The sequence below is a fragment of the Oryzias latipes genome, chromosome 17 (assembly GCF_053564925.1).
Source record: "Oryzias latipes strain Hd-rR chromosome 17, Olatipes_Hd-rR_3.1".
NCBI lineage: Eukaryota > Metazoa > Chordata > Actinopteri > Beloniformes > Adrianichthyidae > Oryzias > Oryzias latipes.
Window position 1 is genome coordinate 11,872,074 of NC_136253.1, and position 11,291 is coordinate 11,883,364.

General features: G+C 44.2%; 1 protein-coding gene across 11 annotated transcripts in view; it reads left to right on the forward strand.

Moving 5' to 3' along the window:
* efr3a (EFR3 homolog A (S. cerevisiae)) overlaps window positions 1–11,291 on the forward strand; it is a 113,544-nt gene that overhangs the window by 99,515 nt on the left and 2,738 nt on the right. For 4 of the 11 annotated variants that reach the window (XM_023965572.2, XM_078934421.1, XM_078934420.1 and 1 more), the window contains 8 exons: window positions 3,439–3,600; window positions 3,676–3,807; window positions 3,889–3,956; window positions 4,780–4,907; window positions 9,503–9,588; window positions 9,667–9,718; window positions 9,803–9,906; window positions 9,993–10,042. In XM_023965572.2, the coding sequence (XP_023821340.1) occupies window positions 3,439–3,600; window positions 3,676–3,807; window positions 3,889–3,956; window positions 4,780–4,907; window positions 9,503–9,588; window positions 9,667–9,718; window positions 9,803–9,906; window positions 9,993–10,042 (782 nt within the window). The remainder of the gene's footprint in view (window positions 1–3,438; window positions 3,601–3,675; window positions 3,808–3,888; window positions 3,957–4,779; window positions 4,908–9,502; window positions 9,589–9,666; window positions 9,719–9,802; window positions 9,907–9,992; window positions 10,043–11,291) is intronic. The other 7 variants (XM_078934422.1, XM_078934423.1, XM_078934417.1 and 4 more) reach the window with 3 other exon arrangements.

Here is an 11,291-nt window from a genome sequence, read left to right on the forward strand (position 1 = left end):
GCCCCTTGGCAGTGTGCCCCCAAAACGCCCTCACACCTTTGTTTTTTAAGCGGGTCTCTGAGCTTATTGACCCCGTCAGTAAGCGTCCTTGTCACTTCTGTAGCATTTCCTATGACAGCCTCAGAGTTTCACACCTAAGTCACACCTGAGCTTCAGTCTTTAGCCCCACCCCCACCCCCTCTAGCCAGCTTCCACAGATCTGCAGTTTGAGAGCATTAATGAAATCTAATTGAGAGTCATTAGTAATGGGCAGAGGTCAGCGCTCCTCAGTGTCCAAACCCCCCCCCTTCAATTAATGCAGAGCGTCTGCTGCAGCAGAGACCCTGAAACTGTTATTTCTGGAGCCATTTACCTTAATAGGAGTCTTTTTTTTTCACTGGCATTTGCATTTTTGCAGAACAATAACTTGCTGGTTTCCTTCATGGTGAGCGAGGTGAGTTATGGTGAGGGAGGAAGGGGGACCGCATTTAAAACAAGGCTGTTTGTTCTACTAATTCACTGATTATTGCTAATGTTGGGAAAAAAAGCTCAAGGTTAGTGGAATGGCAAAAATTGAGTGCAAATATGAAAACTTAATTTTCTACAGACATGTGAGAGCTCAGCTTTATTAGGCAATAAAGCCACAAACACACGGGCGTGTGACGCGCCTTCAAGAATAAATTGTTCTTGACACACACTGCTTAAAATAAGAACATCTGAACAACTTAGTCTTCCCCCATGTTGTGCACATTTCTGTGTAATTAAACTTTCCCATTAGGATGTAACACTGACTGACAATCAATTTAACATGTTTTTGTGCAAGTGGAACAGACAACAGGTAGAAATAATAGCCGAATATTAAGACACCTCCAATAAAGGAGTTGTTCTGCAAGTAGTGACTACAGACAACTAGAAATAGTGGTCCTGATGCAGGGATTTGCAAGGAGAAACTGAAGGAACACTGCCAGAGCCCTCCAAAATTACCTTCAGAAGGCCCGGCACTGCTCGAACTGTTAGAAACAGACTCCATAAGGGTGAAATGAGGGCCCAACGTTCACAGGTGGGAGTTGTGTTTATAAACAGCCCAACACTGTGCAAAACATTTCGTATTTTCTACAGAACACCCAGAAAGGCAAATTCGCCACTGGCGCCCTGTGCCCAATACAGATGAAAGCAGGTTCACACTGAGCACATGTGACAAACGTGACAAAGTCTGGAGACGCCATGGAGAACGTTCTGCTGCCTGCAACATTGTCCAACATGACCGGTTTGGCAGTAGGTCATTTATTGTTTTGGTTGGCATTTCTTTGGAGGGCCACACAGCTCTCCATGGACTCACCAAAGGTAGCCTGACTGCCATTAGGTACCAAGATTAGATTCTCAAATCCCTTGTGAGACTGTATGCTGGTGCGATTGGCCCTGGGTTTTTCCTAATGCAAGACAATGCTAGACATCATGTGGCTGGAGTGTCAGCAGTTTCTGCCAGACAATGGTATTGACGTAATGGACTGGACCACCCATCCCCAGACCTGAATCCAATTCAGCGCATCTGGGACATCTTGTCTCGGTCTATCTACCAATGCCAGGTTGCAGCACAGGCTGTCCAGGAGTTGGCGGATGCTTTTTCCACGTGTGGGAGGAGATCCCCTAGGAGACCATCCTCCACCTAATCATAAGCATATCCAGGCGTTGCATTGAAGTCATACGGGCACAGGGAGGCCACACACACTACTGAGCCTTATTTTGACTTGTTTCAAAGGCATTACAGTGTTTGAGAGTTTGATTGATCCCAGAAGCTAAGCTGTCTGGGGCTTCGCTCCTGGAGGGGTCTCCCAAGGGAGACAATTCCTGTTTGCCAAGTCAGACAAAGACCAGTTCAGAACCCTCTCTGAACCAGAGCTGGGTTTTGTCGTTTAATTTTTGTGGTTGTCAAAGCTTGTCCATAGTGAACACCATGCTCCAGCACAAGAGTGTCCATCAATACACATGGCATCAGGACACCCTAACTTCGGCTGTGTGTCTTGGACACTTGGGTAACTCAGGATTTGCTGGAGGGGAAGGAGGCCAGAAAGATTTGGGAGACCCAAGCATACTGTGAGGGTCTGCTGAGAATGTCTAGCTCAGCCAGGGAGGTCTTTAACTCCCACACCTGGGAGAGCTTCAAATTGGTACCATTGGAGGTTGGTGATTTTTATTCCGAGTGGACCATGTATGCCACGTCTTTTGTCTCTGCTGCTATTCGGAGCTTTGGTCACAAGTTGCATGGTGCCTGTCGCGGTGGAAATCCCAGAACGCGGTGGTGGATGCCGGAAGTAAGGGATGCTGTTCAGCTGAAGAAAGAGTCCCACCAAGCCTGGCTGGCTTGTAGGACTCCATAGGCAGCTAACAGGTACTGGCAGTCTGCAAGCTGCAACTCCGGCTGAAACCGAGGCAGACTTTGTCCTGGGAGGAGTTCAGGAAGGCCATGGAGAGGAACTATCGGTTGGCCTAGAAGAGATTCTGGCGAACCGTGCGGTGCCTCAAAAGGGGAAAACAGTTTTTTATGCAAACAGAGTTTTTAGTGAAGGTGGGGAGCTGTTTACTTCGACTTCAACATTGTCGGTTGCTGGAAGGAATACTTTGAGGATCTCCTCAATCCTTCTGAAACACCTTCTCTTGAGGAAGCAGAGGCTGAGGACTTTGGGGTGGGGCTGTTCATCACCCAAGCTGAACTCATTGAGGAGGTCAACAAGCTCCTTGGTGACGAGCCTAGGGGAGTGGATGATGTCTCCCCGAGTACCTCAAGTCTCTGGATGCTGTGGGAGTGACACGTCTCTGCAGGCAGTGGTGGTGGTTCCCCTTTTTTAGAAGGGCGACCAGAGGGTTTGTTCCAAATATTGGGGAATCACATGCCTCAGCCGCCCTGGGAAAGTCTTGGGTACTGGAGAGGAGAGTCCGTCCAATAGTTGTAGAGGGGTTTTGCGTCCTGATTGTTGAACAGTGGACCAGCTCTACATATTCTTTAGGGTGCTGGAGGGTTTGTGGAAGTCCATATGTGTTTTGTGGATTTGGAGTACCCGTTCCACCACATCCTCCGTGGTGTGCTTTTGGAGGGGTTCTCTGAGAGTATGGGGTCTGGGGAACCTTACTGAGGTTTGTCCCGTCTCTTTATGACCAAGACCTTGGTTCGTATAGCCGGCAGCAAGTCTGGTCTGGGGACCACAGAATTTCCTCTCTGCTTTTTGCAGATGATGTTGTCTTGTTGGCTTCAGCCAGGATCTCCAGCATGCATTGTAGTTAAGTGTGAAGCAGCTGGGACAAAGGGTCGACACCACTAAGTCTCATGCATTTGTCTTAGACGCCGACTGGCTGTGCTTCTTTCTGCTCTTCTCTCTCTGCATCTCTTCATTGCCTGTTTTTTGTTCGAAACTCCTGTTAACCTTTATGGTTGTGTGTGTGTGTGCCCCCCCTCCTTTCCAGCATGGCCAGCAGCTCTACCGTCACATCTACCTGGGCTGCAAAGAAGAGGACAACAACCACAAAAACTTTGAGCTGCTCTTCACCACTCTTGCCATCGTCACCATCGAACTGGCCAATGAGGAAGTAGTGATTGACCTGATCCGACTGTCCATCGCTCTGCAGGTGACTGCTGCTCTTTTTGTTAAAAAAAACAATTGGTCTGCTTTCGCAGATCCCCTGACTATCTTACTTTTGCAGGAAATGTGTCTGATAAACGAGGAGAACATGCCCATGTTCATCCGCTGTGGCATCATGGCATCCGTGGCAGCATACCTCAACTTCTTGAGCCAGATGATTGCCAACCCCCCGTTCTGTCAACATGTCAGCAAGGTGAGTCACCACCACCTCTCTGCTCTGGTAGTCTTGCTCAGAGGAAGATCTCGTTACTGACTTTGCTCTTCTCGTCCTCAGGTTATAGAGATGAGAAGCGTGGAAGCTCTGTTCCTCCTGCCAGAACACATTTTCAAAGACAAGTGTCCGTGAGTGCTGAGATTCCTGTGTGAAAAACATGTCTGTCATAGTTCTGTACAGAAGCTAATAGAGGACAAAAATAAATGCTGTCTACATTCAACATACAAACATCACCTACAGAAGCCCAAAGAGAACAAAAAAAACACTGTTTTCCTCTCACATACAAAATTTACAGAAACAAACACATTTATATACCAAAGTAACTATTGTCCAAACAACAGACTCATTGATTCATTAAAGAAATTTCATTTTGGGTATTATTTATTGTATAAAATTAATGATTTTCAAAGTTCTGAATTTTTTTATATTTAACTCTTTTTAAATATATTTTTTTACACCCTTTTTTTATAAACAGCTTTCATTTGATGTTATCTTTGAACCAACTGCCGTTCTAAATGATCATTTGTGATCATTATTATTTAATCAAAATAAAAGTGTTAAAAAATGATCACAAATGGAAAAGTGGATTTGACTCAATAAATGTAGCTGTAAAAATATTACAAACCCTTCCCTGGTGTTTTTCTGCATCTGCTTTGTGTGAAATCTTTCTGCGGCTCAGAACTCCATCTGGAATAAAAAGCAGACATCTGTTGATCGCAGATGATTATGAGATTATAAGATTCCATCTCTGATCTCAGAGCTCCTCGTTAAAACACTCTCAGCAGTCAGAGATTCATGAGCTGCAGCTGCTAAATTTGACCTTTGGAGCCTCAGCGTCATGAATCTCATCCGGATATTTCATGCGTCTAAATTTGGTTTCAGACGAATCCGAAGAGTTTAAAGAGGTGAAGTTGGATAATTAGCTCTGGCTTCTTTCCTGCTTTCTTCCAGACTCCCTGAATCATTGGACAAGGAAGACAAACATCTTTATTTTCAGACGGCAGACATTGCAGAGTGTCTGGCAGGACCGGGATACAACGCAGAGAGGCTGTCCGTCCCGTACATTCCCCAGGTCACAGGTATGACTAGAGCTACATTCAGGGGAAGGGGTTCCAGATGTTAACACACATTTCTATGTGTGTATGTCTGTGCAAATGACAGAAGCATCTGGATTTGAAATGGTTTTTGGTCTAAAGATTGCTGACGAAAGTTTTAGAAATAAAAAAAAGTGCTTAAACTAAATCACAAATAAAAAACGGTTTTAGCTTAATTCTTTGTCTGGTTTCTTCAGTTCTGTTCCTAGATTTTTTGGGATCCAATATAATGCTTAATTTATGAAGCAGCTTTGAGGATGTGAAATAAAGATTAAAAAGTGATCCACTTAGCATAACAGAAATTGCTGTTGTAATAGTTGTCAACAACCAAACCAGAAGTGGTCCAAAGTAAGAACCCTGTGAAACATTGGCTGTGGCCAATTCTACCTACATCACTGAGGTTCAGTTTAATCTTTGTAATCAGTGGAGAAAGCTAATCAATGAAGGTGTTTGGGATAAAGGCTGAACCTTTTATAGGAAAAACTTGATGTTTAAAGCCACAACTGATGCCTCAGACTACATCAAAGGCAGTTTGGAGTTGGAATCCTCCACAGTCATCATCATAACTAACGTTAGTTATCTGCATTCTCACCAGAAAACCAAAGGAAAGCTAATTAGTGAGATGAATTCTCCTTTCAAACTTCAAGCTTCAAATATTTGCTCATCAAAGAACAGATCAGTTCATTTTTGTTCTTGCAAGGATTCTTCTTCTGAGGTGAAGAGATTAAACAGAAAAATGGTTAATCTTGGTTGTTTTCCTTCTGCTGCCCCCTGTCGTCAGTGCTGTACACTGTAGGTAAAATCATCCACAGGTGCAAGCAGACGTCTAGAGGTAACGGACTGAAATAGAGCTGTAGACGTAGTTTCCTCCACTGTTATGTAAGAGCAGATCAGCGTCAGATGAGAACCCTCCCTGACCTCCTGCTTTCAGAGCAGACACTCCTCCACAAACGTTTTTTTAAAAACCCTGTGTATAGCTGTGTGGTTTTAGCACTGTTGGTCATGGTTCAAACCCCCCACTTGACCACTAAGCCTCAAACTGTGTCTGTGTGGATGTTGGCACGTAGAAATATGTTGTGCAGTTATTATGCTCACCAAATGAGTGAACATCATTCATGTTGAAATGTGTAAATGTGTGTTCGTGTACAACAGCTACATTTTTGTTGAATTATAAAGGTAAAAGTTTCAAATTAAAAGTAGAAAAAAGTAGTAGATACTTGTAGATAAATGATTAAAAAATCCCCAAATATGTAAACAAAGTTAAAAATCAAGAAGCGGAAACGACTTAGAAACCATCTGTAGCTTGAGCGGATTCTTCAAATATGTTGGCACTCATCCCAGTAGGCGGAGTCTCTCATCATAAAGTGTGGTCTGTAGTGTGGATTTGAAATCGTGATGCAGAGCCTCCTCCTCTGCCGTTGTCCAGAACACCTGTAGCTGACTGTTTCCTGCAGCAGACCTGTAGATGTCTATGTTAAAAAAGACCCCCCCTCCCCCCAATGATGCGATTAAAACCTTTAGTCTGTAGGTCTTCACAAGTTTTTAATGTTGTTGATGTGAGATCCTAAAAACAACAGAGGAATAATCTACGCACTTTGTTCATCTGCATCTCACCTGGACGTGTGGTGGTGAGTATCTGCTCTAGACCTGACTGTTGTAGCTGAAGTTTGATGCTGCTCATGTGTCGAAGTCTGCATGACGCTTGGTGGAAACCTGGGACACAAACATCTCTTAATGCTGCCTGAAGAATAGAGGCCCATAGTGCCTTCATTGACACCACATCCAATCATAGCACATCCCGGACTACCCCCTCACATAACCAGCCAGGTTTTTAAAACTGGCGCAGCTTCTGAGATGCATTAATGAAGTCATCAGCCTCAGTTGGAATCATTGGTTGTTGTATACATTTTTTTATTCTTTCTTTCCATCTCTCTATCTCTCTCTCTATCTATGTCTCTGTTCTATCTATATCCACCCCCCTCCTTTTCTATCCGTCTTATCTAATATACCATCACTAGCTGCGTTTACATGGGCAAAAGTAATCAGAAAGAACGCCTGATCGGAAGAAAAATGCATCATGTAAACACGCCGTTCGGAATACTCTGCCCCGATCAGACTCGTTCGGATCAAAATTTCTTTTCGATCGAGATAGGTGGGTTATGCCGATTGTTGACCCGATCGTTGTTCATGTAAACGGTTCATTCCGATCGTGTGTCACTTCTGCTCTGGTTTTACGACATGCATAGACGGTGTTTTGCTCCAAAGAAAGCTTTGGAGCTCAAACAGAACCGACCCACTCCTTTGCGGAGGCCCGGTGAAAAGCGCCACTCCGCTCTCGCCCCGCTGGCTCTTGGCCTCCCCACTCTCTTACACCCCTCACGAGGGGGGTGCCGGGGAGGAGCGCTTCGTGCCCCGTGACGGCTGGACCCTGCGCGGTCCTGGCTCGGTTGCCAGTGGACCGAGCGAACTGTGTCTCTAAGCAGAGCAACCGGATTAAGAACTTTGTGTTTGAGGGGAGGGAGGATGCTTTGTCACGTGTCGATTTTGTTTTGCGCTTCATGATATTCATAACATTAATAAAAGCATGTCTGGAAGATGGCTGCACGGTGGCGCAGTAGTTAGCGCTCTTGCCTCACAGCAAGAAGGCCTCCGGTTCAAGTCCCGGCTGGGGGACATGAAAAAAACAACATCAATGGGGGACTTTTCTGTGTGGAGTTTGCATGTTCTCCCCGTGCAAGCGTGGGTTCTCTCCGGGATGTCCGGCTTCCTCCCACCGTCCAAAAACATGCTTTACAGGTTAATTGGCAACTCTAAATTGTCCATAGGTGTGAGAGTGAGAGTGAATGGGTTTGTGGACATTCTACCCTGCGACAGACTGGCGACCTGTCCAGGTTGTCCCCTGCCTTCGCCCACAAGTGGCCGTGATAGGCTCCGGCAGCCCCGTGATCCCGAAAGGGAAAAACGATCAAGAAAATGAAAGAATGAATGTTTGGAAGATCGTCTTATATATTACCGAGCAGCTGCATAAATATATATGACAGCAAGGTTTGTTTACTGTGGGACTCATTTCCTTTTCCAGTATTTTCAACACTACTGCACATGCCCAAATGATTTATTCTGACCGAAAGTGTGACCATCTGAACGTTTGTTCTAATCGTAAAAAGGTTTTCTGTGCCAATGTGCACGGTTGAATTTTAATCCGACCATTCTGATCAAAATATTTTGCCCATGTAACCGCGGCCAATGACAGTGACTTGTTTCCATTATTTAGTCACTGAGTTGATGGTTTGATGCTGGACTATTTTACAGAAACATTTCTAAATGTGCTCTAAAATGCTCTACTTTTACAAAAGCCATTGTTCTCCCTTACAAAGAGCTTTTTCTTTCAGTGTGGATGTTCAGAGCTGCCTCTGTCAACCTGTCCCAGGTGTGCAGAGGCGTTGGTGCTGATAGAAAAAAGCTTACTGCGTGTCACAAGTCAGAGTGCGGACAGATAGAGCAGAGATTTCTCTGCAGGTTCGCGATCTCTCCACAGTTGGAATGAGCCTCCTTAGAGTGCAGACTGCTGAGTCATGTTCCAGGCACACAGCGGAGGTCGCGGTGACTCATGCAGAAGTTAATTAAAAAGTGCTGCCACTTGGCGTTCCTCTTCGTTGGCTTATTTTTCACACTGATCTGTGTAAAAGCGTGGACACTCATCCTGCATCGCTGCACTTCTCCAGGTTTTTCTCCTTCCTTTGGAGATGAGCATGAAAGTTTCTTCCTGGTCATGATTAGACTGTTTTTGTTGAGCTTTGAAAATGTGATGACTGATAAATATGTTTGGAGAGACAAAAAAAGCCTTTTAAATGTCTTCATTAAGAGATGTGTGGGTTGAAGCATTTGGTTGGTCGTTACCATGATGGTGGACTTGTTCAGATCTCAGAACTGCAAGCTTAAGTTGTCCACGAGCAGCAATAGAGTAGAAAGTTGTAGTAGAGCAAGATAGTTCAAGGTTGGACTAATTTTAAGTGCTTGCTCATGTTTTGGATGCAAAACAGGGGTTAAATAGATTTAGATTCATCCAAATTATTTAGTAGTACCACACATATACGGTACATTTGCATGACCTGAGTGCATGTCCCACTAACTTGGCTGCTGACCAGAAATGCATCTGGTTTGTCTTAGTTAAGAAGATACTTTGTGCATTTCCGTATTACTAATCCTCATTTACCCGGACAAGCCCCCATTTTTCTTTGGTTCAAAGCCAACAGAAGCAGAAATAAGTAGAAATACAGCATGGTGTGAAAATAGTCATCGTCAGTACATCACATACAACTTCATCTGCTAATGCTGACTACAAAGACACGCCCCTAAAGCTACTCCGTGAGGGAGCTTAATGCCCCCTCAGCGGGGATCTACGTGGGAGCCTGTTTGGCCCCCCACATTCAGCTTTTAGTAGTAAAAGAAATCCCAAAAGAGGAAAAATATAAAGCTTATCTGTAAGATACAAGAGACCTACAATAAACTCTGCTGCTTCATGAAGCCCTCACAGTACATTTAAAGGCCGCCGGGATTTATTGGCAACTGTTGTCCTGCAGATGAAGACCGACTGACTAGGAGGAAGAGCTTTGTTGACACCATCTCCCTGCAGGTGGACATCATGCCCAACAGCCTCCCAGATAAGGTTGGTCTGATTCTTCCGTTGTAAAAACAAAAATGAGTTCATGTGTGAAGGCAACACGGCTCCTGTTCTGTGCCTCAGCAGTCACAGCTGGCAGAAGAGATCACCTTTGCCACCCTCAAGAAGGCCATTGGTAAGCACTTTTCTGCTCTCCTGACCACAAAATATACCCCTTCCACCTTTGAGCCGAAATGAACCGATCCAAACACGCTGTCAGACACCACCGGCCTGGAGGAGCAGGAGCGGGAGAAGAGGCGTCAGCTGATGGAGAAGTTCCAGAAAGCTCCGTTTGAGGAGATTGCAGCTCACTGCGAGTCCAAGGTATCAAAAAAAGAAAACGAAAATAGAAATAGTCAACAGATGAAACATGATGAATAACGTTCCACCCTAAAATGTGTTTTCTTTAGGCAAACATGCTGCACGACCGTCTGGCTCAGATCTTTGAGCTTACCATCCGGTAAGTTTATTGTTTTAAGCTTCTGTTTAAAAGTGTACATCATATTTACATCTGTTTATGGTTCAGAACCTGGAATAAACAGAATCAAAACTGTCCAAGATTTTTCTTTAGGGATGCTATGGGTTATTTCCTTTTTTTCTTTTTCTAAGACTAGAAAAAAAGTATATAACAGTGGAAATGATTTGTGACCTTTGTGACTAAGCGCCATCTTAAGTCAAAGTATGATATCATATCACAAGGAGAAAGCACCTGTTCAATCCAGAAAGTTGTCCTGCAGCGTCCCGCTTCTCCCATGAAGTCGTCCAGGTTCAGAGTGATCCCAAATGTTCATGCTGTTGGGTGATTGCTTGCTAGCAACGTTTGCCTGCAAAAATTAACATTTCTGAACTGCCAGACTATGTTGTACTAAAAAACAAAGGTATATAGACGTTTGCCTTGAACCTAACAATTCCACCGACGGCAACCCTCTTTAGTCAGTTTAGAAATGTGGACTATTATCAGTTATTTGTTCTGCTCATGAACGGGTTTCCTGCCAATACATCGCAAAGATTTCTGTCTGTCTTTTGTAAATACTTATAAGCGGATAACAGCCATGTTGTTTGATCATGTATCGTATTATCTCCACTAAAATGAAAGATCCATTTTTGAACTTATGTAATAAATAAGTAAGGGTTAATGGCCGACGAAGTGTCATTATCACTATTTAATGCACGCCTTGGAAGCCTGAACTTTCAGGCTTCCACGGCGTGCCTTAAAAAGTAATAATGCATACTTCGAAGGCCATTAACCCGCTTATACCATGGTCACTTACAAAAGCAATAAATATTAAACAGTTTTTAGTCCTTAAATCTTGTTTTCCGATTTGGATAACTTTACTCACAAAAGCGGCCTATTTGTTACGTGGTACGGCGCGTCACGTAACAAATAGGCCGCACCACCGCTGTAGTCAAGATCCGGCGATATAAAGTGAAATACAGTATATATATGCTGATCTTTCCAATGGGTTGAATAAAGCATTAGTTCAGAGAGGAAGTTCACCTCTTACCGCTTGTTTTTGTCCAATGCTAAAGGTTGTTTTAAAGAAGCCGGCACAGTGATGCAGAACATTTAAGCTAGGTGACCGGAACTTCTTTTTTCACCATGCAGTTATCCTGTGGTATATGACTTTTTAACGCACACCCAGCAGCCAATCAGAATCGAGTATTCACCCGGACCATGGTATAAGGCCCATTGAACTAGAGGCGAGACA